The 27,572-nt window shown below is 43.6% G+C and overlaps 1 protein-coding gene and 1 non-coding gene across 2 annotated transcripts in view; both read left to right on the top strand.

Moving 5' to 3' along the window:
* RBL1 (RB transcriptional corepressor like 1) overlaps positions 1–27,118 on the top strand; it is a 47,228-nt gene extending 20,110 nt beyond the window's left edge. Inside the window, exons 11-22 of the mRNA XM_056121730.1 lie at positions 277–380; positions 3,256–3,393; positions 4,066–4,230; positions 8,971–9,103; positions 9,242–9,502; positions 11,496–11,707; positions 16,769–16,945; positions 18,988–19,059; positions 20,663–20,744; positions 21,571–21,719; positions 24,064–24,228; positions 26,881–27,118. Coding sequence (XP_055977705.1) covers positions 277–380; positions 3,256–3,393; positions 4,066–4,230; positions 8,971–9,103; positions 9,242–9,502; positions 11,496–11,707; positions 16,769–16,945; positions 18,988–19,059; positions 20,663–20,744; positions 21,571–21,719; positions 24,064–24,228; positions 26,881–27,051 — 1,829 coding nt within the window. The 3' untranslated portion in view covers positions 27,052–27,118. The remainder of the gene's footprint in view (positions 1–276; positions 381–3,255; positions 3,394–4,065; positions 4,231–8,970; positions 9,104–9,241; positions 9,503–11,495; positions 11,708–16,768; positions 16,946–18,987; positions 19,060–20,662; positions 20,745–21,570; positions 21,720–24,063; positions 24,229–26,880) is intronic.
* On the top strand, positions 18,543–18,649 carry LOC130030945 (U6 spliceosomal RNA). Its single transcript, XR_008793590.1, has one exon. It is a non-coding gene; the product is annotated as a U6 spliceosomal RNA (small nuclear RNA).
* Positions 27,119–27,572: the final 454 nt, after the last annotated feature.

Raw genomic sequence — 27,572 nt, forward strand, 5'->3', positions numbered from 1 at the left:
ACATAAACAGTTTACTTTTTTTGGGGGGGGGTACTTTTCGGGTCACACCTGGCGATGCTCAGGGGTTATTCTTGGTTCTGCACTTGCAGTGCTTGGGGAATCAGTTGGGATTCTGGGGAATCGAACCCAGGTCAGCTGCAGGCAAGGTAGGGGTCCTGTCTGCTGTACTATTACTCCGGCCCCAAATGGTTTACATTTATTTTCATTTGTACCATTTGTTCTTCGGTCCTTGATAGCTACATCTCATTAACACATTTCCTTTCGTTTTTCTTACAGACTTCGCTGTAAACAGGTTAAAACTTGCAGAAATTTTGTATTATAAGATATTAGAGACTGTGATGGTCCAAGAAACACGAAGACTTCATGGAATGGATATGTCAGTAAGTAAATCCGCTCTCCCAACCACTGACCTGTGCAGAATTCCTGAGCTTGGGAGTAGTGTGAAGAGAGACTGTGTAATATACTGTGGGATCAACTGCTACTAACAAATATAGCCATAGTAATTGATACTGGCTTTCATTGACACATCTAGAGCTTGAGGCAAAATGTTAGATAAATAAAATCCACTTTAGTACATTATCAGCATCCTTTCCTAGTTTTTGTCATTGTCTTAGTTTTTTTTGTTGTTGTTTTCCAATTTCATTTTTTGTCTAACTTGCTAATAATAAAATGCCCAAACTTTTAATCCAGCTGGTATTTGTCCTTTTCTCCTAGGGATTAGAGGAGTATGCATTATTACTCACTTTTTTGATTGATTTTATCTTAGTAAGCAGTACAGATACCTCACCTGACTTTATGGGCCTGAGGTTTCATTGTTTGGGCTGCTCCGTACTGGGACTACCAGGGCTATACCTAGTAGTGCCCCACAGGACCTGCTGCAGTGGGGCTCAAATATGTGGCCTCTGCATGCCACCATATGCTCACACCCTTTGAATTATTTTTCCTGCGCCCGCGTGAGTGGCTTTAAAAAAGTACCTTGGTGAGTGGGGGGCCAGAGATATAGCATAGTAGGTTAAAATACTTGCCTTGCATGCAGCTGACCTGGATTCAATCCCTGGCATCACATATGCTTCCCCAAGCCCTGCCAGTAGAGCCAGAGCACAACCAGGTATGACCCAAAATAAGCATAGAGCCAGAGCACAACTGTGACCCAAAAGCAAACAAAAAATTTTTTTTTCTTAGGGGACTGGAGAGATAGTACAGAGTTTAAGACACTTGCCTTGCATGTGGTGTTGGTTTCAACCACCTAGTGGTAGCCAGGAGCCATGGCTTATTCCTGGCTCTATGCTCCGGAATCACTCCTGGAATTGTTCAAGGGATCTATATGTGGTGTTGGAGAGCAAACCAGGGTCTTAACCTCTGTACTGTCTCTCTGCTCCTCTAATAAGTAGCACTGTAGCACAGTTCTCCAGTTGTTCATTGAATTGCTCGAGCGGGCCCCGTAGCATCTCCATTGTGAGACTTGTTGTTACTGTGTTTGGCATATTGAATACGTCATGGGTAGCTTGCCAGGCTTTGCTGTGTAGGCGAAATACTCTGGGTAGCTTGCCGGGCTCTCCGAGAGGGGTGGAGGAATCGAATCTAGGCTGACTGGGTCGACTGCGTGCAAGGCAAATGCCCTACCCTCTGTGCTATGTCGCTCCAGACAACTCTAATAAGTATGTAAAGAAATCTTCTCGTAATTTTTTGTTGATGTTGTTTTATGGGCCACTCCCAACAGTGCTCAGGGGCTACTCCCAGCCCGGTGCTAGGGGGTTGTGCTTGAAGAATCATGTGCCAGGGTTCAACCTAGTCTTCTACCTGTAAAGTACGCATTCAGCCTGTTGAGCCATCTTCCTGACCCCTAAAGGAATCTTTTTAAATCTGTTGTGCATGGGGAGATAGGTCAGAAGGCTGGAGCATATGCAGCCCTGAGTTTAATCCCTAGCCCCACCAGGGATACTTGCTCTACAACCAAATCCCCCTGACCCACAGCACCACTGGAGGCAACCCTGGTGGATGGGCCCTAACACTGCCATGTCTAATTAGCTCTGTGTCACAGAACTGTCAGACTCTTGCTGCCTGACTGTTTGTCCCTGGGAATAGCCTCTGGGCCCACAGCACTTATGGAGAGGACTACAAAATTCCTAAAACAATTTGTCAAACATAGGATTTTCCCTTCTTTTCTCCCTCTCGACATAAAGACATGAAGCTTTTTTTTTTCTTTCTGGGTTAAACCCGGTGATGCTTAGGGGTTACTCCAGCTTTGCACTCAGGCATTACTCCTGGTGGCACTTGGAGGATTATATGGGATGCCAGGTCGAACCTGGGTGGGCCGCATGCAGGGCAAATGCCCTACCTGCTGTACTATCGCTCCGGCCCCAACATGAAGTTTTATGACCTTCAGTTACAATAAGAAGAGCTTGATTTCTTAGAAGTATTGCAAAACTAATAAAATACCCCTTGGTATTTTATTTTACCCTAGAAACTTTTTTATAGTTGGTTTCCCTTTTTCTTGGATTCTTTATCTTTGATGATTACCATAAAATCTGATAGAACACATGCTCTTGTGACTTTCTTTTTTTTTTTTTTTTGCTTTTTGGGTCACACTCAGCAATGGACAGGGGTTCCTCCTGGCTCTGCGCTCAGGAATTACCCCTGTCGGTGCTCAGGGGACCATACAGGAAGCTGGGAATCGAACCCAGGTTGGCCGCGTGCAAGACAAACGCCCTACCTGCTGTGCTATTGCTCCATCCCCGCTCTTGTAACTTTCTGATAATGAAGTAAAACTTCAAATTTGTCTTGTTTTGGGATTACACCCAGTGGTGCTCAGGGCTTACTCCTGACTCTGTGCTCAGGGATCACATCTGACAGGGCTTGGAGGAACCCAGCTGGGGTGCCAGGGATTGAATCCAATTCAACTCCTTGCAAGGCAAGCACCCTACCTGCTATACTATCTCCAACCCCCTGTGGTGTTATTCGTCACTATCTACTTTGATTTTGATAATGCATTTAATAAACAGACAATAAATTTTTACATGGACAAGCTAGACAAGAGATAAGCAAATTGTGGAGTTCATGCCCAATTCAATCAGCCTTATCAGTGGCTGAGTAAATAGCAGTACTCCTACATTAAAAAAAAAAGATAAGCAAATGAGATACATGTTCAAGAGAAAACACGGGCTTGAAGATCAAAAACTTCTGTGTCTTGTTTATAAAGTATCGTTGGCTAAAATTGCTGAAAAATATTGAACTCCAGTTTTTATCTTCTTCAAGGTTCTTTTGGAGCAGGATATATTTCACCGATCTTTGATGGCATGTTGTTTGGAAATTGTGCTCTTCGCCTATAGCTCACCTCGTACTTTCCCCTGGATTATTGAAGTTCTTGATTTGCCACCATTTTACTTTTATAAGGTGAGATAAAAGGAAAGTTCTGCTATGGCATTCTGAATCTCTCCAGTTCACTTTACTCTGTTTTGTTTTGTTTCCAGGCCTCGCCTATCTGTGTTCAGGACTTCCTACTGGTTCTGCACTTAGGGATTTTGTCTCTCCAGCCTCCTAAAGTAGTTTTTTTGTTTGTTTGTTTTGTTTTGTTTTGTTTTGCTTTTTGGGTCATACCTGGCGATGCACAGGAGTTACTCCTGGTTCATGCACTCAGGAATTACTCCTGGCAGTGCTCGGAATCGAACCTAGGTCGGCTGCATGCAAGGCAAACGCCCTACCCACTGTGCTATTGCTCCAGCCCCATCCTAAAGTAGTTTTAAGGGTGGAGCAATGGTTGAGCAGTTAGGGTACTTGCATTGCACATGGTCTATCCTGGTTTGATTCCTAGTGCCCTATATGGTTTCTTGAGTCCCACCAGGAGTGATTGATGAGTGCAGAGCTATGAGTATGCCCTGAGCACCACAGGGTGTGGCCCCAACAAAACATAGTATTTTTAAGACTAAACATTAATAAGAGATGGAATTATGGTTCAAAAATATCTTTGATTCTATGTCATTAGAGGCACTGGAACCTAGTCATAATTGCAGCATAGCACGGAAATGACTGCTTAGCAATCACATTACCCTCTTTCCTGATCTCCAGGTTATTGAAGTGGTGATTCGCTCAGAAGAGGGACTCTCCAGAGACATGGTCAAACATCTGAACAGTATTGAAGAACAAATTTTGGAGAGTTTAGCATGGAGCCACAATTCTGCACTGTGGGAGGCTCTTCAGGCTTCTGCAGACAAAGTTCCTACATGTGAAGAAGTGAGTCATGGCGAGGCTGATAAACCTGTTATTTTTCAAATTGACTTTACATTCATTTTTTTCATACAGTTCAACTGCTTGAAGAATACGGTTTTTAGCATCATCACAGATACATACAACCTTTACCATAGTCGATTTAGGGACACACTCATTACCTCAGTAGAACCCTTATTCTTATGTGTCACTGTCCTATAGCCCATCATTTTCCTAACTGTAAAAGGGTAAAGGTAAAGGCCCTCCCGTTGATCATCGATTTGCTCGAGCAGGCCCAGTAATGTCTCCATTGGAGACTTTGTTGTTACTGTGTTTGGCATATCGAATACGTCACGGGAAGCTTGCCAGGCTCTGCCGTGCGGGCGAGATACTCTCGGTAGCTTGCCAGGCTCTTCCTAACTGTAAGCAATCAGTAATCCACATTTTTTTCTCTTTTGGGGTCTATTCCTGACCTTTTATAAATGAAACCATATGATATGTGATCTGCTGTGACTAGTTTTCTTCACTTAACATATTTTAAAGGTTTAGATATCAGCACTTTGGGCTTTTATAATGTTCCATTGTATGATATACCACTATTTATCCATTAGCCAGAATGCCCAGTCAGTTCAGGCTTTCCCCAAGCACTTGCGGCTTTCATTCAATTCCAGCAGAAGTCCCAACATGGCCGATTGGTCCCTAAGGGGAAAGCAAACTGTATCCCCAGACAGCAAGTGCTCCCCTCAGTCCCTCAGGAATGGAGGACACAGGTCTACAAATCCAGAAACTGTGGCGCCTGTGAGTCCTCACCCACGGGGTCACCTTCCTCTTGGTAACCAGACACAGAGGAGGACGATGAGCAAGAGGGGTCCTGAGAGTGGGCTCGGGAGGATTCAAACACCGCAGTGAAATCAGGAATGAACAGCGTCTCAGACAGGAAGGCAGTGTTGTACATGTCAGCAGGCAGAGCTGGAGCTGGAGCTGGTGCTGGACTGGCCTGGACCTCCTCCTGAAGGCACTCCCAGGCCTGGGCCTGGCTGTAGTAGTAGGAATTTTCCTGGAAGTAGCTTGCAGAGGGCCCAAGTAGAAGATCTCCAGAAAAACTTCTAGAAGGCCCAAGTAGAGGCTCTTGGGAGAAGCTTGCAGAGGGCCCAAGTAGAAGATCTCCAGAAAAACTTCTAGAAGGCCCAAGTAGAGGCTCTTGGGAGATTATCCATGATTTCTACTCAAATCTCTTCGATAGCCATGTCCACTTGCCAACATACCAAATTCCACAGGATGGATATGTCGTTCCCAACGTTCTCCCTTCCGAAATCCGACACGCCATTTCGTCGGTAAAGAAACAAACAGCACCCGGCCCAGACAAGGTCAGACCTGAACACCTGAAGAACCTACCGTCAGTACTCATCAATACACTGGCTCGGCTCTTCACTCGCTACCTGTCTGAATGCAAGGTTCCATCCCAATGGAAAACCAGCAGGACCGTACTACTGTTCAAGAAGGGAGACATCCATGACATTGGCAACTATCGCCCAATCTGCCTATTGTCTGTCATCTACAAGTTGTTCACTCGAGTCATCCTAAATAGGATTGGCAGAACACTAGATGAAGGACAACCATGCGAGCAAGCCGGGTTCCGCAAAGGATTCAGCACCATCGACCATATCCACACGATAACCAAGCTCATTGAGGTTTCTCGGGAGTTCAAGATGCCGCTCTGTTTAGCGTTCATTGATTTAAAGAAGGCCTTTGATTCTGTTGAGACGTAAGCAGTCATTGAAGCCCTAGCCAATCAGGGCATTCAAGCCCAATACATCAAGATCCTCCGTGAGCTGTATTGCGGATTCACTACCAGGATCTCACCATTCTACAAAGAAGTGATCGTTGATGTCAAAAGAGGGGTGCGGCAGGGTGATACCATTTCACCGAAACTCTTCAGTGCCACCCTCGAGAACATCATGCGACGACTGGAATGGGAAGGAATGGGAGTGAAGATAGATGGTCGGCAACTACACCACCTCCGCGTTGCTGGTGACATTGTTTTAATAACACCAAACATCAGCCAAGCGGCACAAATGCTGGCCGACTTTGACCGTGAGTGTGGAAAGGTAGGACTACAGCTGAATCTTACGAAGACAATGTTTATGAGAAACAGCCTCGTTCCTGACGCCCCATTCGCTCTCAACAGAACGACCATCTCTGAATGCAACAGTTATGTGTACCTAGGTCGAGAAGTCAACATGACAAATGACCTGGCACCCGAGCTGCGCAGGAGGAAGAGATCGGCTTGGAACGCCTTCAAGAACGTTGAAGAAATAGCTAAGAGGACGAAGAACCTCGGGCTCCGGGCACATCTCTTTGATTCCACTGTTCTTCCTGCATTAACATATGCCTCAGAGACCTGGGCCCTACGCAAACAGGATGAGAACACTATTCAGGTCTCCCAAAGAAGAATAGAAAGAGCTATGCTTGGAATATCACGTTTCACTCAAATGAGAAAAAGAATCCGGAGTTCCGACATCCGTCGACGATCAAGAATCAGGGACGCTGTCTCATTTGCCAAGTTGTCAAAAATCAGATGGGCTGGTCACATAATGAGATTTAAAGACGACCGCTGGACTAGAGCTGTTACTGACTGGATTCCATGGGATGTCAAAAGACCGCGTGGCCGCCCACCTACCAGATGGTCAGACTTCTTCGTCAAGATCATGAACAATCGGTTTGAGGCTCTTCATGTTCCCAGAGCGAACAGATGCCATTGGGCTACACTAGCACGCGACAGGGACAAATGGAGACGTTACTGGCGCCCACTCGAGCAAATCGACGACTAACGGGAAGTTAAGTGATTAAGTGGTTATCCATTAGCCAATTAATGACATTTTGAGTTATTACTTCTAATGAATGGTGATTCATTCACACACAAGTTTTTGTGTGGGCATGTTTACGTTTCTCTTGAGTAAGTGTGGAATTTCTGGGTCATGTAGTAACTGTTAAAGTTTTAGGTGAGCTTCAGGTTGTTTTCCAAAGTGACCACACCATTTAACATTTCCATCATTGATCTATGAAGAATACTTCCTCCATGTTCTGTTCAACCTATCTTTTTAAAAATTTTATTCAAGGGGCTGGAGCAATAGCACAGCAGGTAGGGCATTTGCCTTGCACGCGGCCGACCCGGGTTCGATTCCCAGAATCCCATATGGTCCCCTGAGCACCGCCAGGAGTAATTCCTGAGTGCATGAGCCAGGAGTAGTCTCTGTGCATCGCCAGGTGTGACCCAAAAACCAGAAAAAAAAAATTATTCTGTTTATCCAAGGAGGCAAGAAAAAATGTTTTTATTTTATTTTCCTCATGACAAGTGATGTTTTACATCTTCTCATGTACTTTTTGGCCATTTGTATATTTCTGTGTTTGGAGGACTTACCCCACTGTGCTTAGAATTTACTCCCGGCTCGGTTCAGGAATCATTCTTAATGGGCTCAGGGGGCCATATGTGTTGCTGGAGATGAAACCCAGGTTGGCTACATATAATAAAAGCACCTTACACCACTGAAAATTCTCTCCAGCCCCCATTTGTATAACTTCTTCAAATAAATATCTGTTTAGATCCATTATGCCTTTTTTAATTGGATTGTTTTGATTATTGAGTTATAGAAATCCCATCTAGTTTAAAGTTTTCTCTCATTCTGTGGAATTTTTTTTTTAATTGGGGGTGTGTGCCCACATCAGCAGTGCTCAGGTGTTCTGGTTCTGCACTCAGGAATTACTCCTGGTGGAGCTCAAGGAGCCATATAGGGTACCAGAGATCAAACTCAGGTCAGTTGTGTACAAAGCAAGCACTCTACCCATTGTACTGTCTCTCCATTCCCTCATTCATTGGATTTTAATGTCTTGAGGATATTTGGAACACAAGCACAAGCACTTTTACATTTTTAATTTTAACGATGTCCAATGTTTCCTTGTACTTTTAGGATCATATCTAAGAAATCACTATCCCATCGTTTAATTTTTTTAATATTCATATAAAGAATTAAATTTTCATTTAATAGCCCATAGAATTCATTTTTTTTTTTTTGGTTTTTTTTTTTTGGCGGGGGTGTTTGACTCATACCCAACAGTGCTCAGGGGCTTAATCCTGACTCTGCACTCAGGGACCATACGGAATGCCAGGGGTTGAACCCAGATCAGTCAGGTACAAAGCAAGCACCCTACCCATTGTAATAATCATTCCAGCTTCTAGCATTTAGAATTTTAGAAGTAAAGTTTATTTTTAAAATACACAAATTACACATTTATCAGTTTAGTGGAGCCGAGAAATAGTTGGGATTTAAGGCACTTACTTGTCTTGCTAGCCCCCAATGCAGGTTTGATCCCCAGCACTCCATATAGTCCCCTGAGTACCACCAAGTGAGACTTCTGAGTGTAAAGCCATGAGTAGTCCCTGAGCACCACATAAAAAAATTTCTATCACAGTGCCAGAGAGATGGCTCAAAGGACTAGAATACACGCTTTGCATGCAGGAGGGCCCCCCACCAAAAAAAAAAAGTTTTCATCAGTGGTTGTATATATACAAATATATTAGTGTTAGAGTATACGTGTAGTACGTGTGGGACTCTGGTTTTTACTCTTGGTGCACACTCAATTGGGGAGATGTTTTATTGTTGGTGTTTGGGTCACTCTTGGAGGTACTCAGGGACTATTCCTGGGCATTTATAATTTTTCAGAGTTTTTATTAGTTTGTCTGGATATAAATCAGTTTTTTGTTTTCAGGTAATTTTCCCAAATAACTTTGAAACGGCAAATGGGGTAAATGTACAAGGTCATCTTCCTATGATGCCAATGTCTCCTCTCATGCACCCAAGGGTCAAAGAAGTTCGTACTGACAGTGGGAGTCTTCGAAAAGGTATGTTCAGCACTGAAAAATAAGATAGTATTGTTCAGAACTAGTGCCTGGATTAGTAATTTAACTATTTGTTGAATGAATGATTTATTATCTTGAATTCCTGTGAAATAGTTTTAAGTTAATGTTTCTCTTTATTAGATATGCAACCATTGTCTCCGATTTCTGTCCATGAGCGCTACAGTTCTCCTGCTGCAGGGAGTGCTAAGAGAAGACTTTTTGGGGAAGACCCCCCAAAGGAAATGCTTATGGATAGGATCATGACAGAAGGAACAAAATTGAAAATCGCTCCTTCAAGCATTACTGCCGATATATCAATTTCACCTGGACAGAGTCTTCTGACAATGGCCACCACCATAGTAACAGGGACCACAGGACAAAAAGTCACCATCCCACTGCATGGTAACATTTTCTTTCTTCCTTTCTTTTCTTGAGTTGGATAAATTTATGGAATTTCTTACTAGATTTGATCACATAGTCTTTGTGATCCAGTATTTTTTTCTTTGAACCTGTACTATTTTTTCCTTCTTAGAGCAGTTTTAGGTTTATAGCAAAATTGAGTGGAAGGTACAGAGATTTCCCTGTATCTCCTGCTCCCTACCTGCATTGTCACACACCGGTGTGTTACACCTGTAACAGTGAGCCTCCAGTAACATAATCAATTCCATTATGTTTTAGTTCACTATTAGTATTCAACTTTCTATGCATTTAACAAATTGCTAATGGCATATGTCCATCAGAATACTTTACTACCCTGAAAATCCTCTGCACTCTAGCTTTTGTTTTAAACATACACTATTGGGGTTTTTTTTCCCCCGTTATATTAAATAGTAACTTCATTTAGGATTTCTGTTTTGAGGGCTGGGCAGGGCCAAGTTTGGATTTTTGGATTATACCTACTAGTGATCAGGGGTACTCCTGGCTTCGAGCTCAGAAATCACTCCTGATGTTGCTTAGGAGACCATGCCAAGCATGTTTTCTGCCTATTGAGCTTTCTCTCTGACCTAGAATTTTATTTTTGCATGTGAGCTTTATAAGTGAGTGTTTTGACCACTTTTTTTTTCTTGATTCAGCCATCTTAAGAGCTAAAAGTAAAAAATTATTGTTATACTGAAGATTGAAAATAGGAATGTCATAACCTAGAAAAGCTATGTTTGTAGCTTCCTGTCCTTTTCTAGCTTTTCTATTTTCTTTTGGGGTATACTCATAGGAGCTTTTGCATCAAACTCATACCTCCTGCATGTAAAGCATCTGGTCAGTCCATTGGGCCTCTCTCTAGTCCTTCTAGCTATTTTTGGCAGGGGTAAAGGGCCACACCCACGGGTGCTCAGGCTTACTCCTGGTTCTTTGCTTAGGGATCCTCCTGTCAGGGCTCAGGGTCCCATGTGGTTTGCTCGGGATAGAACTTGGGTCAGACACATGCAAGGCAAGCACCTTACTAGCCACACTATCTTTCTGGTCCCTTCTTCCTACTATTATTTTTAAGTTTATACATAGTTTATTCATAAGTTCGATTCCTCCGCCCCTCTCGGAGAGCCTGGCAAACTACGGAAAGTATTCAATATGCCAAACACAGTAACAAGAAGTCTCACAATGGAGATGTTACTGGGCCTGCTCGAGCAAATCGATGAGCAATGGGAGGACAGTGTTTTATACATAGAAAAATAAAGTTTACAACTCATAGACATACTGCTTATATCTAAAACTGAGAATCTTTTTTTTTTTTTTAAGTTTTTATTGTAACACCATGATTTGTGAAGTTGCTTACGATATAGTTGTTTCAGGCATTCAATATCCCTCCAATCCCATCATCAGTGGACCCTTCCCTCCACCATTATCCCCAGTTTCCCACACAGCACCCCAGCCTGTCCCCTTGCAGTCAGGAACAAATTTACTTAATGTTGTTTGTTACAACACAAAGGCAAATGGAACTGTCAAAACTTGCATCAATAAGAGTAAATTTTAAATAGTTGTTACATCTCACAATGATTTAAAGTGTGAGGATTTACTGGGCTGATTAGTGCCAATTGAGTGTTCTGTGTTACTGGTTTAGGCTTGTTGAGCTTGGTGGGCTTCTGTGCAATTTTCCTATCAGATTTGCTGTGATTTTATTGGGCTGACAATACTATGAAGTTTTAAGGTGTCCAGGAGTTATAAATCTGGAACGATTTGGTGACTTGACAGTTTTTTGAGGTTTAGATGTGGAGCTGGGCCATTTCTATGTTGGAAAATTTTGGGTATGACTGTGGGCTGCTGTGCCCTCAAGGAGAAAGGTGAATAGACTTACCGCCATTCCTAGAAGGCCCCAAAGTTCTCTGCGTGGACCTGGGAAGATTCAGTGGTATCATATTCTTTTGGAGATGTCTAAAATTTTAAATCTTGCTTTTGCATTCAGGTATTGCAAATGATGCTGGAGAAATCACACTGATACCAATTTCCATGAATACAACTCAGGAATCGAAAGACGAGAGTCCTGTATCACTTACAGCTCAGTCATTAATTGGTGCGTCTCCAAAACAAGCTCAGTTAACTAAAGCACAAGAGGGACATTCAGCTGGAATAAGCAAACCAAAGAGAACGGGATCCTTAGCACTGTTTTATAGAAAGGTATGAGTGTGTTTGTCTTGACTCTTCTCCCTTGGACCACATCTGGTAGTGCTTTGGGACACTCTTAATGTGCTCAGGGAACCATTCGGTTCTGAGGATCAAACCTTTGGCATACAAAATATATGCTATTGCTTTGGGGCCAGAAAAATAGTACAGCAGGTAAGATACTTGCCTTGCACACAACCAAACAGAAACTGATATACAGCACCTCATATGGCCCCCTGAGCACCACCAGGAATGATCCCTGAATACACAGTCAGGAGTAAGCCCTGAGCATCACTGGGTGTGGCCCCAAAACAAATATATTCTACCTCTCTTTGAATCATCTCCCTGACCCATTTCTGTTAAGTATGTTTGTTTTTCTTTCTGGGCTATACCCAGCAATGCTGGGAGCTCCTCCAAGATTGGTGTTCGGGGGTTTTCCTGGAAGTACTTGGGGGAACTTCTGGTGCCAAGAGTCCAGCCTTGGAATTAGAGTGATAATACAACAGATAAGGTGCTTGCTTTGCACGTGGCCAACCCAAGTTTAATCTTGGCACCCCATATGATCCTCTGAGCACCACCAGAAGTGATTTCCTAGTGCAGAACCAGGAGTAACCCCTGGGTACTTCCGGATGTGGCCAAAATTAAAAAACACAAATAGTAAACTCAGGACTCCAGCATGTGGCCAGGGAGCCTGCTCCTACCAGAGTTCATATACACCTAATTGGATATAGAGTCAGACCTTATGATGCCAGAGACCTGAGACAGCTGAGCTGCCAGGTCCAAAAGCAGAACTATTGGCACTGCACTCAGATGACATCTGGCAGCAGCCTCACTTACGTGCTCTCCTACAGAACCACATCCTTAGCACCTCGACAAGTATTTATTTATTTATTTGGCTTTTGGTTTTTGGGCCACATCGGTGATACTCAAGGGTCACTCCTGGCTCTGCACTTAGGAATCACTCCTGGAAGTGCTGGGGGGACAATATGGAATGCCAGGGATCAAACTCAGGTCAGTCTCATGCAAAGTGTGTTTCATAGTTGGAGGTGCTATGCTTAGAGATCACCCTAGCTCTGCTGAGGGGGCCATAGAACGCTGGGAATCAAAGCAAGGTCGGCCACATCCAAGGCAAGCATCTTAACCTCGCTGCTATCTCGGTGATCCCTTTCTTTTCTTTTTTCTTTATTTTTGGTTTTTGTGGGGTGTGGCTTGGGGGCATAGAGCCACACCTGGTGATGCTCATGTCTTACTTCTAGTTCTGTTCTCAGAGATCACTCCTGACTATGCTCGGGGAACCATATGTGGTGCTGGGTATCAAACCCAGATAAGCTGCCTCAAGGCAAGCATCTTACTCGGTGTATTATCTTTCCAGCTCCCTTCCTTTTCTTATTGGGGCAGGGCAGGACAGACACTCCATTGACTGACAGTGCTAAAGGACTGTGTAGCATAGACCTTTGAGATATCTTCCTATCCTTTATCAAGCGGTCCTTTTGGAATGGGGTTGAGTTTGGGCGCCACACCACATCTTTAAGAACTGCTCCTGGTGTTACTCAGGGGATCATGTGCCGGGGAATGAAGCAGAATTGACTGCATAAAGTCAAGTGCCTTAACCCCTGGACCATCTGCTAATTCCAGGTGTTTAGGACTTTTTTGTTTTGGGGGTGGGGGCTGTGCAGGTATTTGTACCAACCCAACAGTGCTCACAAAAATTTCTTTGTTTTAAAGGTATACTTGGCAATGCTCAGGATTTACTCTAAGCTCTGTACTCAGGGATCACTCCTGAAGGGACCTGATGGACCCTGTGTGGAGCTAGGGATAGAACCGGGTCAGCTGCATGCAGGACCAATAACTTAAACCTTACATTATTATATCACTGGCCCCCGACAGGTATTCTGTTAAGCTTAGATCTTGTAAGTTTAACAACCATAGTTTTTCACTGTGCTGGCCCTAGTGGTTCCTGTTTGTGTCTTGCCAGATAGACCAGAAATAGATAGAGGAAGCAGAGCTATAAAATTATCACTATAGGCTTTGGAGTCAGCCTCTTTTCTTACCGGACTAACACATTGGATAGCTAAACTTTGTATTTTTAGCTCTTAGTTCTTGAAAAGGAAAAATCATGCTAAAGATACTTTTCTGTAGAAGACACCTTAATCTTCATTTTCTTGGAAGATTAAAATACAGAGTTAGTTAAATGAGAGTAGTCTGGGAGCTAACTAAAGGTGTGGCTCAGCATTGGAGCACTGGCATTGCATGGGGTCATTTCCTGACCCTGAAAAAATAGTTTGGGTTAGAGATGCCACAACATGGGGCCAAAGAGACAGTACAGCAGGTCAGGTGCTTGCCTGCCATGCAGCTGACCAGGTTCATTCCTCAGCACATTTATTCCCCCAAGTCCAGCAAAAAGTAACCCCTAAGCACAGAGCCAGAAATGATTAATTGTCCCAGAACACAGCAGAGAGTAAGTCCTGAGTGTAGCCATGTTGCTCTTTGCCTTTTTTAGGGGAGGGACACAGGGTCTATTACAGCCTAAGGCTTCAGCTCTTAGCCATATGGTTCTGGAGGCCTCTGGAGCCACCCCTGCGGTGCTTTTAGGCTTTTTTTTTTTGTGCCAGGGATTGAAATCAGGGTCACGCACATCCAGGAAGGGCCCCTAGGTTACCATTCCATAAAATTGTAGAACATAATGCTCCTTGGATAGCTAGAATTTGCAGTTAATACTAGCTTTGCCTTGTACGCGGCCAGCCCGGCTGAGCCAGGTTTGATTCCTCCGCCCCTCTCGGAGAGCCCGGCAAGCTTCCGGGAGTATCTCGCCCGCACGGCAAAGCCTGGCAAGCTACCCGTGACATATTCAATATGACAAACACAGTAACAAGTCTCAAAATGGAGACATTACTGGGCCCTCGAGCAAATTGATGAACAATGGGAGGACCAATAGTAGCAGCGTAGTGCTACTAATTTTTATATATAAAAAGATTCCAGATATTAAATGGAATTAATCCTAATGTGCTTAAAAGCAAGAACCAGCAAAATCTTGATTTTCTTATTTACTGTAACTTGTCTTTGGGGTGGGGGTGCGGGGTCACACTCCAGGGATTACTCCTGGCTCTACACGTAGAAATTACTACTAACTTTTCTCAGGGGACCATTTGGAATGCCGGGAATCAAACCCTGGTCAGCCGTGTGCAAGGTAAACACCCTTCCCGCTGTACTATCACTCCGGCCCTTCACCTTGTCTTTTATATGCTCCTAAAATCTGTCAGAGGGCTATGGAGAGCTCAGCAGACCTGTGCAGGTTGCAGACCTTGGTACCATATGGTCTCTAAGCACCGAGCACTGCTGGGAGCAAACCAGAATATAGAGGATAACACAAAATAACATCTAAAAGGACAGTGTAAGGCTGGGACCAGCCATGGTACAGTGGGTAGGACTTTGACCCAACTTCAATTCACAGCACCCATATGGTCTCCTGAACACCACCAGGTGTGGCCCCAAAACAAAAAGGAACAGTGCAGAATGTTACCCAAATGTTTTTGATTTTCTGGCTCATATTTTGGATTATTATGGTCTTACTTGACATTTTGCATTTTTTCTAGCAGTTTTACCTTAGCTAAGAAATAAATATACTGTGCAAAAAGATTTTTTCTACAAACTGTACTTTATTCTCTATTGTACATGCTATATTTCCCCCCCACAAATAAAAAGTAAAAGAAAATTATGAAATAGGAAGAAAAAACTTACAAACACAAAATGATGGATTCATAGTGGTCATGTTTTATGTATGTGTTACATGCAAATTCTACATTTTATTACATTTTATGGGTTTTATTTTGGTTTGCTCGGATTAGGACCGGGCCTCCTCCACCCAGATCCCCACCTTCCAGTAGCTAGGCAATTACACCTACCAACTTCCCCGGCACTGTGTAATTCAATCAATGGCCAAGATCCAGAGACTATAAAACTAAGCTCCTGGAGGCGACCTCGTATAGTCTAGTTCTCGCTTTAGGAGAACCCGGCAGGCTGCCGAGAGTATCTTGCCCACACGGCAAAGCCTGGCAAGCTCCCTGTGGCATATTCGATATGCCAAAACCCACTAACAATGATGGGTCTCATTCCCCTGCCCCTGAAAGAGCCTCCAATGTGGCACCATTGGGAAGAACGAGTAAAGAGAGACTGCTAAAATCTCAGGGCTAGGACAAATGGAGACGTTACTGGTGCCTGCTCGAGCAAATCAATGACCAGTGGGATGACAGTGATACAGTGATTTTGGTTTGAGGACCACATCCAGCAGTACTCAGGGCCCGTGGCTTCCTTTGTGCTTTAGGGACACACATTGCAATGCTGGGCTTCCATTATGGTTCAAGGGCTCCTGCATGCAACCTGTGCATGCAGCCAACCTATACATGCAGCCAGTTGAGGTTTGTTGTTGGGTTTGGTCCTAGCAACACATGGTCCCTCTGGCGCCTCATGGAATGACCTCCAAGTAATGTGCTGAAAGAAACCCCCTGAGCATTCCCAGATCAGGCCTCCTATTCAAAAAAAATTGGGAGTGGAGGGGTGACTATTTTGGGCCATACTTGGTGAGGCTTAGGGCTTACTCCTGGCGATGCTGCTTGAATCTTTGTACTACTTGTCCAGCCACAAAAAAAAAAAATTTTTTCCAGACAATTTTTTTCAAAGATAGTTTTGCTTTAATATTATTTATTCTTCAGCCATTGCAGTAACTTAGTACTATAGAATAGAACTTTTGTAAAATTTAATTTATCAGTGGTCTTAGCTGTTTGCTAATCTTCTGCAAGACCAAGTTCATGTTAAGTCAGAAATTTTAAGGCCAGAAATAGTATAGCAGGTAGGACACTTTCTTAGAATGTGATTAACCCTGGTTGTTCCCCAGCACCCTGAGCACTCCAAGAAATGATCTCTGATCATAGCTAGATATGACCCAAAAAACAAACAAAAAAAGAACATATGATTCTCAAAAACAAATACAGTTTTTTTTAATTTTTCAAAAGACATTTTAGAAATTGTTTGCCTATATTTGCCTATATTTTTGCATCAGTGTGCTATCTCTCATCTTAGGTCTACCATTTGGCGAGTGTACGCTTACGTGATTTATGTTTAAAACTGGATGCTTCGAATGACTTACGAAGGAAAATATGGACATGTTTTGAATACACTTTAGTTCACTGCCCTGATCTAATGAAAGACAGACATTTGGATCAGCTCCTCCTTTGTGCCTTTTACATCATGGCAAAGGTAAAAGAAAAAAATGTTTCAATTCTATAACTTTGGGAGTAGGGATGCTAGTTTGGGTCACACACAGTGGTGCTCGGGTTACGCCTGGCTCTGCACTGGAGAATTACTTCTGCGGGCTCAGTGACTATATGGGATGCTGGACATTGAACCCAAGTCAACTGCATGCTAGGCAGGCACCCTACCTGCTGTGTTCTCTCTGGCCCCTAATCATTGTAACATTTTTAATTTGTCAAGTAGCATTATCATGTTCTTCAAAATTCTGGATTTGCTTTGTTGATTTGGGGGTGTTTGTTTCTTTGGTTTTTGGTTTTGGTTTTGTTGTTTTTTTGGGCCATCCTGGGGTTCTCAGGGTTTACTCCCTGCTCTTGGCTCAGGGATCACTCCTAACAGTGCTTAAGGGACTGTATGCAGTGGCTAGGATCAAATCCAAACCCAGATCAGCTGCACACAACGTCTGCGCCCTACCCATTATACTCTGTTTCCCAGGCCCTGGTGTTTGGGCCCAGGAAAGTACTCAGGCTAACTCAGTGCTAGAGGTGGAACCTAAGGCCTCCTGCATGCAAAACATGTATATTAACCCTTTAGCTATCTCCCTGCACTGTTCTTTAAAATTCTGATACATGTAAACAATTCCTGACTGTTTCCACCACACTGGCAGTCCTAGGAAAGGTGTGTAATTCAAAACTAACGTAGGTTTTGGTTTTGACCTTAGAGCTGTACCCTGCTGATCTCAGGAGCTGCTCCCAATTTATTGCTCAGGGCACGATGAAGTTCCAGGGATCAAACTTGCATGACAGCCCTTTAGCCACCATTCTTCGACCTTCTTAGACCTACTGACCAGCACCTGTCTTGCATACCAGTTAACAAACCAGCAGTTGTAATAACCAAGGTAGACCAGTGTTCTGCTCCTTGCTAAGTGCTCAGTGTCATTCCTGGTGGTTCTCAGGGGACCATGTGGTACTGGAAATTGATTATGGGACTCTTGCATGTAAAGCATGTGTTTCAACGTGTCGCGCTCTCTCTTCATCCCATGATTTTTAAGCTTATTAAAGCAAAAGACATATTTTCAATTTCTTTCCGATTATGCTATTTCTAAATCTTGGGGCTAGAACCTAGTGAAATAATATAGAGTGAGATGTTTGCTTTGCTTATGGCAGTCCCCAGTTCCATTTTTGGCACAACATAAAATTCCCCATCACTGCCAGGTGTGGCCCAAAACCCAAAAATACAAAAGTTAAATCTTAGGACTCGAAAGACAGCTCAGTGAACTGAGCACATGCTTTGCATGTAGGATGCCCAGGTTCCTTCCCTGGCACCATTTGGACCCCTAGCACTGCCAAGAGCAATCCCCCAGCACAGAATTGAAAATAGACTCTGAGCACTACAGGACAAACCCAAAAACCAAACTAAAGTGTTAAAATGTTAAATGTATCATCATATAATAACCACTCAGCTTGATTGTGATTTACTGCAAGACATTTTCTGTCCCCTGGTATATGAAATAAAGTACTGAAGAGCATTAAAATCCGAGATCTTGGGGAATTCAGCAAATCTTGAATTTTCTGATAACTTTATTTTTATAAAGAATATATTTTATGTGCTCGCTTCGGCAGCACATATACTAAAATTGGAACTATAGAGAGAAGATTAGCATGGCCCCTGCGCAAGGATGACACGCAAATTCGTGAAGCATTCCATATTTTTCTGAAACCCAAGAACAAAAATTTGTAAGTCTACAACTGTACCTCATGGTGTTTCACTAATAAAAATTTTTAAAAATATATTTTATGTAGAATTTTACCATAGAAATGTCAGTGCTATTAGATTAATGAAAGTATTAGCTGAGTCACCATAGGCTGCAAATCCTGAACTTCAAAGGTTATAAAATAATTGTAACTGATAGTAGGTGTTAGTCATAAACTGGCCAGGTGTTTATGGCTTTCTACAAGACTACTCTCAGGGCCAGTCTGTAATTGAAGTTTCTGTACAGAGCAGTTTTTCTATTAAAAGCAATTAATAAATGCAATTTTTATTTTCTTTAGGTAACAAAAGAAGAAAGAACTTTTCAAGAAATAATGAAAAGTTATAGGAATCAGCCCCAAGCTAATAGCCACGTGAGTTTTATTATTTTCCTTCAATCCAAAATTAGATTTGTACTACTATTCTGCTGACAAGTCATAGGTAAGGCAGAGTTCTTGGGTTTTGTTTTGATATTGGGGCACACCCAACAGGGCTCAGTCCATGGGTTCCAGCAATTGCACCCAAGGCTCCTGCATGCAGAGCAAGCGGTGCTTCTGCCCCTGAGCTTTCTCCCGGGCCAAACAGACTTGAGATCTTGTGTTTTGGTGGATTGTTTCCTTTTTGTCTTAGTTCTGGGCCACACAGGTGATTATGCTTATGATTCTCTCTTGGCATTGTTGGGAAAGGTGAGGGGATTTGATCAGCAGCACAGCACTGGGTGGTTCCCCAAGCACCACAGAGCGAGTAATCCCTGAGCATTACACCGGTAGTAGTTTCCAGTACCCCCAGGTATGATCAAAAAAAGGCAGTGGGGGGACATGGCAGGGAGATGGTTCCAGGGGCTGGAGCACGTGTTTTACATGCAAAAGGCCTGGGTTCCGTTCCTGGGCACAGCTGGGTATGACCCAAGCCCCTCTCACCACAAAAAATGTCTGCCAGGAGTGATTCCTAAGTGCAGAGCCAGGAATAAGCCCTGAACATCACCAGATGTGGCCCCCCAAAAAACCTCAATTATACATAACTATAAATTATGCTTCTTTAATTATATATATACGTGTGTGTGTATATATATATATATATATATATATATATATATTGCTTTTTGGGTCACACCCGGCGATGCTCAGGGGTTACTCCTGGCTTTGCTCTCAGGAATCACTCCTGGCAGTGCTCAGTGCAATGGGATGCTGAGAATCGAACCCGGGTCATGATTCCTGAGTACAGAGACAAGAGTGAGCTCTAAGCACTGCTAGGGGTGACCCACAAAACAAAAAACAAAGTCAAAAAAAGGAAGGTGGGAGGAAGAAGGTGGAGGAGGAGGAGAACAAATAACTATTTTGGGTCCTTTCTGATTCCTTGAGCTATGGAAACTTGCTTTCCTTTAAATATATAAATGAACTGTCCTCCCATTGTTCATCGATTTGCTCAAGCGGGCCCAGTAACGTCTTCATTGTGAGACTTCTTGTTACTGTGTTTGGCATATTGAATACTCTCGGTAGCTTGCCAGGCTCTCCGAGAGGGACAGAAGAAATATATATGTGTGTGTGTGTGTGTGTGTGTGTATGTGTGTGTGTGTGTGTGTGTGTGTGTGTGTATATATATATATATGGGGGCTGGAGCAATAGCACAGTGGGTAGTTTATTTGCCTTGCACGTGACCGACCCGGGTTCGATTCCCAGCATCCCATAGCACTGAGGACTGCCAGGAGTGATTCCTGAGTGCAGAGCCAGGAGTAACCCTGAGCATCTGTGTTATTAAGTACAGTAGTGCCATCGTTTTGGGTGGAAGCCTCTAGTTTGATTCAGAATCATCCCTCAGAAGATAGGTACTATTATCTCATTTGTCAGGGTACCAGCATCATTGCTTGATAGAGGACCAATAAGGTAGAGACTCAGAATTGACTTGTTTGCTGTGTTGGCTTTGCCTCCTGTGTCTCTTTGTGTCTCAGCAGCGCTTTGTTCCTCCTCTGACCTCTAGGTCTATAGAAGTGTCCTGTTGAAGAGAGAAGCTGTGGCACACAGCACAAACCTGAACAGCGAATGTGGAATAACAGGCTGTGGTAAGTTGCCTGATTTAATTACCTTTACAGTGTGAACTGGAGATTCAAATCAGTTCGGGAGATAACTGATTTGAATTTAATTTTCACACAGATGGATTAGGGAGTTGGGGGTGGCCACAGATGGTATTCAGAACTTACTCCTGCCTCTGTGCTCAGGGGTTGGCTTTTGGAGGGTTTACGGGACCATATCTGATGCTGGGGATTGAACCAGGGTCGGCTATTTGCAAGGCAAGTATTCTCTCTGGCCTCAAAAGCTAGACTCCTTTACCCTGTCTAAAGACATTAATTGTTTTAATTTTGTTTGTTTGTTTTGGGAGGGGGGTCATATTCAGCAATGCTCAGAGATTACTCCTGGTTCTGAGCCTCTGAGTTCAGGAATTACTTCTGGCAGTGATCTGGAGACCATATGTGATGCCAGGGATTGAGCCCAGGTTGGCCAAATACAAAGTAAATGCCCTATCTGCTGAACTCTGTCTCTAGCCCACTCTAATTTGTTAAATATTTTAAGAGTCTAATTCAGGTTACCAATTTTTATTTGTTTGGGAATCACACCTGGCAATACACAGGGCTTACTCCTGGCTCAGCACTCCTGTGGGTGCTGGGAGGACCAATATGAGAGACTGGGGATCAAACTAGGGACAGAAAGAAGAACAGGTTTGAGAACCAGCATGAGATATTGGGGTTCAAACTAGGGAAAGGAAGAGGAACAGTCAGCTGTGTTCCAAGCAGATGCCTTACTATTGCTCCAGCCCCTCAAGTCACCGGTTTTTATAGTAAAATTCATTTATTACAATTCATTTATTACAGTGCTGATTTCTTTTAACAGACTTAGAAGATGCTACAAAAACTCCTGACTGTTCCAGTGGACCAGTAAAAGAGGAAAGAGGTGATCTTATCAAATTTTACAATACAATATATGTAGGAAGAGTGAAGTCATTTGCATTGAAATATGATTTGTCAAATCAGGAACACATGGTACGTCATATGTTTTATTACTTTATTATCTAAAAATCATAGTTTAATTACTGTGACATTGTTTTATGCTAGATAAATATCTCAGAGTTCCAAACCTCACGAATGCTTTATAAAGGAGAAAGTGTACCAGAATTCCTATTTATTTTTTATAATTTATTTATTTATTGAATCACTGTGGGAAAAGTTACAGAGCTTTCAGGTTTAGGTTTCAGTCATGTAAATATCAAACACATTTCCCTTTACCAATACTTATTTTTACCCACGAACCCCAATAGAACCCCACCTCCCACCCCTCCCAATTCCTGTGAGGCAGATGAGTTCTAGGTAACACTCTATCTACTTTGACTAGATTTATTGTTTCAATAAAAGATGCACCATTATTATTTAGAGTTTACGACCCCCTCCCCCCAAATCAAACATGCTGAAAAAGCATTGTGAAATGATTTGCTTTCTACAGCTGGGTTTAAGAATTAAATGATGTCGCGCGGCCACTATAGCGGCCGCGCGGTTTTGTATTTCTGCTATTTTACTTATTAACCCTGGAAGTATTTCTATTAAAAGTTAGATAGTTAAGAGATTGGTTTCTGTGCTCTGGATTCGTGGCCGTGCCAGAGAGCAGCTCGTGGGGGGCATCTGGTGACCTCGGTAGAGCATGAAGGACGGACCGGAACACCCCCCTTCCCATGAGGTCCCTGCCGCCCCCACCCCCGGCTCAAACCTGCTGTCCACAAGGCTCCCGTGCCAGGGCGAATGGGGCAACACCCTTTCCCCTCCGGGCAGGCATGCTGGCGCGGTTTAACACATAGTCCATTCGCTTTTCTGCTCCAAGCGTTTGGTTTTCTGCGCTAAGTCCTTGTGCTTCTGGGGCCGTGGCCGTGCCGGAGAGCCGCTCGTGGGGGGCAACTGGTGACCTCGGTGGGGAGTGAAGGACGGACCGGAACGCCCCCCCTTCCCATGAGGTCCCTGCCGCCCCCACCCCCAGAATTCCTATTTTACAAAGTGAATAAGGATATGATACAGCAGAATCAGAGGAAATTTTGCCTGTACCATCGATTTTCTCGAGCAGGCCCAGTAACGTCTCCATTGTGACACTTGTTACTGTGTTTGGCACATCGAATACATCATAGGTAACTTGCCAGGCTTTGCCGTACGGGCGAGATACTGTCAGTAGCTTGCCGGGCTCTCTGAGAGGGGCGGTGGAATCGAACTTGGGTCGGCCATGTTGGCCTCTTGCAAGGCAAATGCCCTACCTGCTGTGCTGTTGCTCCAGCCTGTACCATACTGTAATTATATTGCAAGTGTCTATGAATGTGGGCAAGAGCTCAATGTGAGTTTTTTTTTTTTTCCTTTTTGGGTCACACTCGGCATTGCACAGGGGTCACTCCTGGCTCTGCACTCAGGAATTACTCCTGGCGGTGCTCAAGGGACCATATGTGATTGCTGGAAATTGAACCTGGGTCAGCCACGTGCAAGGCGAACACCCTACCCGCTGTGCTATTGCTCCAGCCCCGAGATAATTTATTTTTTGAGATAAATATTTTCTAAGCTTAAGTGAAAAGGACCAGAGCAGTATTACAGCAGGTAGGGTGTTTGCCTTTCATGTGACAAACCCAGGTCTGATCCTCATTGTCACATATGGTCCCTGAGCAGGAGTAATCCTGAGTGCAGCAGAGCCAGGAATAACCCCTGAGCATTACTGGGTATGTCCCAACAAGAAAATGAGAGATAAAGAAGAAAAGGTAATGAATAGACCTGGATTATTAATAGAGGTCTCATTAAGAAATCTTTTGTCAGATGTCACACCCAGTAATGCTTGGGGACATTGGGACCAAGGAGATAATTCAAGTGGTCAAGCCCATTCCTAGCATGTACAAGTCTTAAGTTCAATACCTGGCACCTTATGACCCCTGTGACTGCACCAGGACCACAGGGATGGCCCCCATTATTTTTTTTAAATGCACATCCAGGGACCAGAGCTCTAGTTCAGTGAGCTGAACCCTGCGTCTGCATGCTGGAGACCTGGGTTCAATTCCTGGCACCGCTGACAGAGAGACCTACAGGCACAGAACTTAGTCACCCCTGAAGTATACCTGGGTTTGACACAACAGCAACAGCCTTTCAGATTTACTCAAAACCCAAATATCCAGGACCGAGGGTAGCTCAGCAGACTGGAGAGCATGCATGGTACACAGGAAACCCAGGTTTCTGGCACTGCCAGGAGTAACCCTTGGGCCACATGCCTGGAGTACTACTACTGCTACTGCACCTGACCACTGCAAGTATATTTTTTTGCCCCAAGCTAAAAATATAGACTTATATGAATTCTGCATTTTTTAAATTTCAGATGGAAGCTCCACCACTCTCTCCTTTTCCGTATATAAAGCAACAGCCAGGCTCCCCACGCCGCGTTTCCCAGCAGCACTCCATCTATGTTTCTCCACACAAGAATGGGTCTGGAGTTACACCAAGGAGTACTCTGCTGTACAAATTCAATGGGAGTCCTTCTAAGGTATGTACAGACACAGACTTTACTCAAAACTACGTATGTCTGTGTGTTAAAAATTAGATCTCCGGAACCAGAGAGATAAAGTACATGCCTTGCATGTAGCTGACCCTGGTTCGAATCCCTGGTACACATATGATCTCAGCACCATCAGGTGTGGCCCAAAAACAAAGAGAAAGCAGAAATTGGATTTCAGGGCAGGAAGAGATACAGCTGAACAGAATGGAGTTCATGCTTGGCATGCTAAAGCCCAGGTTCCCAGCACCACAGGTCTTCTGAGCACCACTGGGAACAGCCCCTAAGCCCAGAGTAATAACCACCATGCTCTGCCAGATGTGGCTCCCAAACCCCCTTCCCCTCCAAAAAATGGTATTTCTAATCCAACCTTCCACCTTTGAGTGAGTTCTTGTTGGATTTTGACTGTTATGAACCAGTGATTTTGAAAATACCAAACTGCTTCCTGTTTCTCAAAAATAAATACCAATTAGTAACTTTTTTTTTTTTTTTTTTTTTTTTTTTTGCTTTTTGGGTCACACCCGGTGATGCTCAGTGGTTACTCCTGGCTTTGCACTCAGGAATTACTCCTGGCGGTGCTCAGGGAGGGACCCTATGGGATGCTGGGGATCAAACCTGGGTTGGCTGTGTGCAAGGCAAACGCCCTGCCAGTTGTGCTATTGCTCCAGCCCCCCAATTAGTAACTTTTATCTTGTTCTTTACAAAGTTTCTACTGATATATAAGAACTATTACTAGGTTCAATGTAATAGTACAGCCGGTAGGGTGTTTGCATGTGGTCAACCCAGATTCCATCTTCAGCTCAGGTCCCCTGAGCACTGCTAGGAGTAATTCCAGGGGGCAGAGCCAGGAGTAATTCCTGAGCATCACCAGATGTGGCCCCCAAAACAAAGTAGGACTATTACTATGGTAACTTCCCTGTAATCAAAAACAGTATGTTCAGTTGAAGTAGTGTAATTCATCCTAATGACTTACTAATGGAAAATTTACTGCACAGACCCATTTTTTTTTCTTGTTCAAGCATGAAAAGTAAGGCCATATTTGCAAGTGATGAGACATAGGGAATGTTAAGTTTAAAGAAAGAGCTTGGAGGGGCCAGAGCTTTAGTGAGTATGGCAATTGACTTGCATGCAGCCAACCCAGGTTCTATCCCCAACTTCACAAATTGTCCTCCAAACCCCGTGAGGAGTGATTTCTGAGCCTAGAGCCCAAAATAAGCCCTGAGCATCCCCCAAAAAAGAAAAAGACCTTGGAAGTGAAAGTTCACTTGAGAGATAGAAACCAGGGTGCTGAAAAATCTGAAAACAAAGGCTACAGACAGCACTGGGGTTCATTCCATCTTTGTGATTATTCCCATCTTTGATCCTATACAGTGGTGAAGAACTGACAGGTACATAGATATTTTAAGCACTAGCAGGCAGATTTGCTTATGAATCCTGAATCAGTACCAACTGGAAGAAATTGTAGTAGCATAGATTTCTAACCTAGTCCAGAAACAGTGTCAGCCCCTTAACCTGTTAGCTTCTCTTCAGTTCCACAAATATTAATATGTAGAAATGTTAAAAATATGTTAGTATTTGCATTTCCTCTTCATTAATTTTCTCTAAAAGTGTTTCAAAGAGAATATTGCATTAAATCAATGAGCCAGATTGATTCCTAATGCAGTGATTTTTAAACTAATAGCTCAGAATCGTGAGAAATAGTTTAAGACAATTGCCCTTTCATCCCACAGACATATTAAACAATTGTGCTCTGTCATTGGCCCCTGAGCACCATCATCCCACCACTAAAAACGGGTTGGGGGAAAGAGGGTGTTTGCCTTGACTGGGGTTTGATTACTGGTATCCCGTATCATCCCTTGTGCCCCCCAGGAGTGATCCCCGAGCACAAAGCCAGGAGTAAGCCCTGTGCACAGCTGGATGTCCACACACGCATGCACACAAAAGAAGAATCATTATCTAGAAACCTTTCTAAAGTAGTATTGAGTTCTACCCTAAAGTGTCCGGTTCAGCAAATGTAAAGTAAGACTGGAATTTTACATTCCTGGAGCCGAAGAGGTGTGGTTCAAGTGTTAAGACGCTTACCTTTTGCGCAGCTGATCCCAGTCCCATCCCTCGCACCACATGGTCCCTTGAACACCACCAGAAATAGTCCCTGAGCGCAGAGATAGGAGCCCTGAGCACAGAGGACTGTGGCTCAAAAAAAAAAAAAATGAAAGAAAGAAAGAAAGAATGAATTTACATTCTTATTGAGTTACTAGAATCTTCTCCTGCTTCTGGCCGGAGATTCCCTATTTGAGAAATGTTCTTTTGGTTGATTTTTCGGGGGGGAGGGGCACACCTATGCACTTATGGCTTACACCTGGTTCTGCACTCAGTTTTGGAAGACCATGTGTGTGATGCTCGGGATCAAACCCAGGTCAGCTGCATGCAGGGCACGTGCCTTGCCCACTATCGATCCGGTCCCAGTAAATCCAACTTTTAAAACCATCTGAAGAGATGAATTCAAATCAGCCTTGTTTGGTTGGCCTAAATTAAAAGGTCTTTACTACATACTGTGTTTAGGTCAGGAAAGAAAAAAACCAGTTTAATTCTCTGTTGCTTCTGCTCCTTTTACCTTTCCCTCACACTGTTCTGTTTTTCCAGAGTTTAAAAGATATCAACAACATGATACGGCAAGGTGAACAGAGAACCAAGAAGCGAGTAATCGCCATTGATAGTGATGCCGAATCTCCTGCCAAACGCCTCTGTCAAGAAAATGATGACGTTTTACTTAAACGACTACAGGATGTTGTCAGTGAACGAGCAAATCACTAGGGCCTCATCCTGCTTTTATGATAAAAGCACTTTCAGATTATTTGCAGGACGTGTGGGCTTTATCCTTCAAAACTTTTAACCTTAGTATCCCTGGGTTAAAAGAAAAATGACACCAGAATTCCATACTTGGGTGGGGGAGATGTGGTGGTCCACAACCAGAGATGCTCAAGCATTTTCATTCCTGGCTCTGGGCCTGGGGATCCCTCCTGGAGTAGCTCAGGGGCCATGTGGTGCTGGAGAGCATGCAGTCCTGCATGCAAGGCATGCGCTCAGACCATTGAGCTAGTTCTTTCACCATCATGTGCTTTTTTTGAAAAACTGTGTTATTGAGGCACTATGAGTAACACTATGTTAATAAATGTTTTGGCACACAATGTTACTGCACCACACCCGGACCTGGTGACCACCTCCAGACCTGTCTTTGATCCCTCCCTCGTCTTCCTCTTTCTTACAGTTCTTTAGTATGTAGGCAGAAAGGTATTTTGAGTTGGATTGGAATGGACTATTTTAGTGCCTTAAAA

This window comes from Sorex fumeus, unplaced genomic scaffold (genome assembly GCF_029834395.1).
Source record: "Sorex fumeus unplaced genomic scaffold, SorFum_2.1 ptg000044l, whole genome shotgun sequence".
Classification (NCBI taxonomy): Eukaryota; Metazoa; Chordata; class Mammalia; order Eulipotyphla; family Soricidae; genus Sorex; species Sorex fumeus.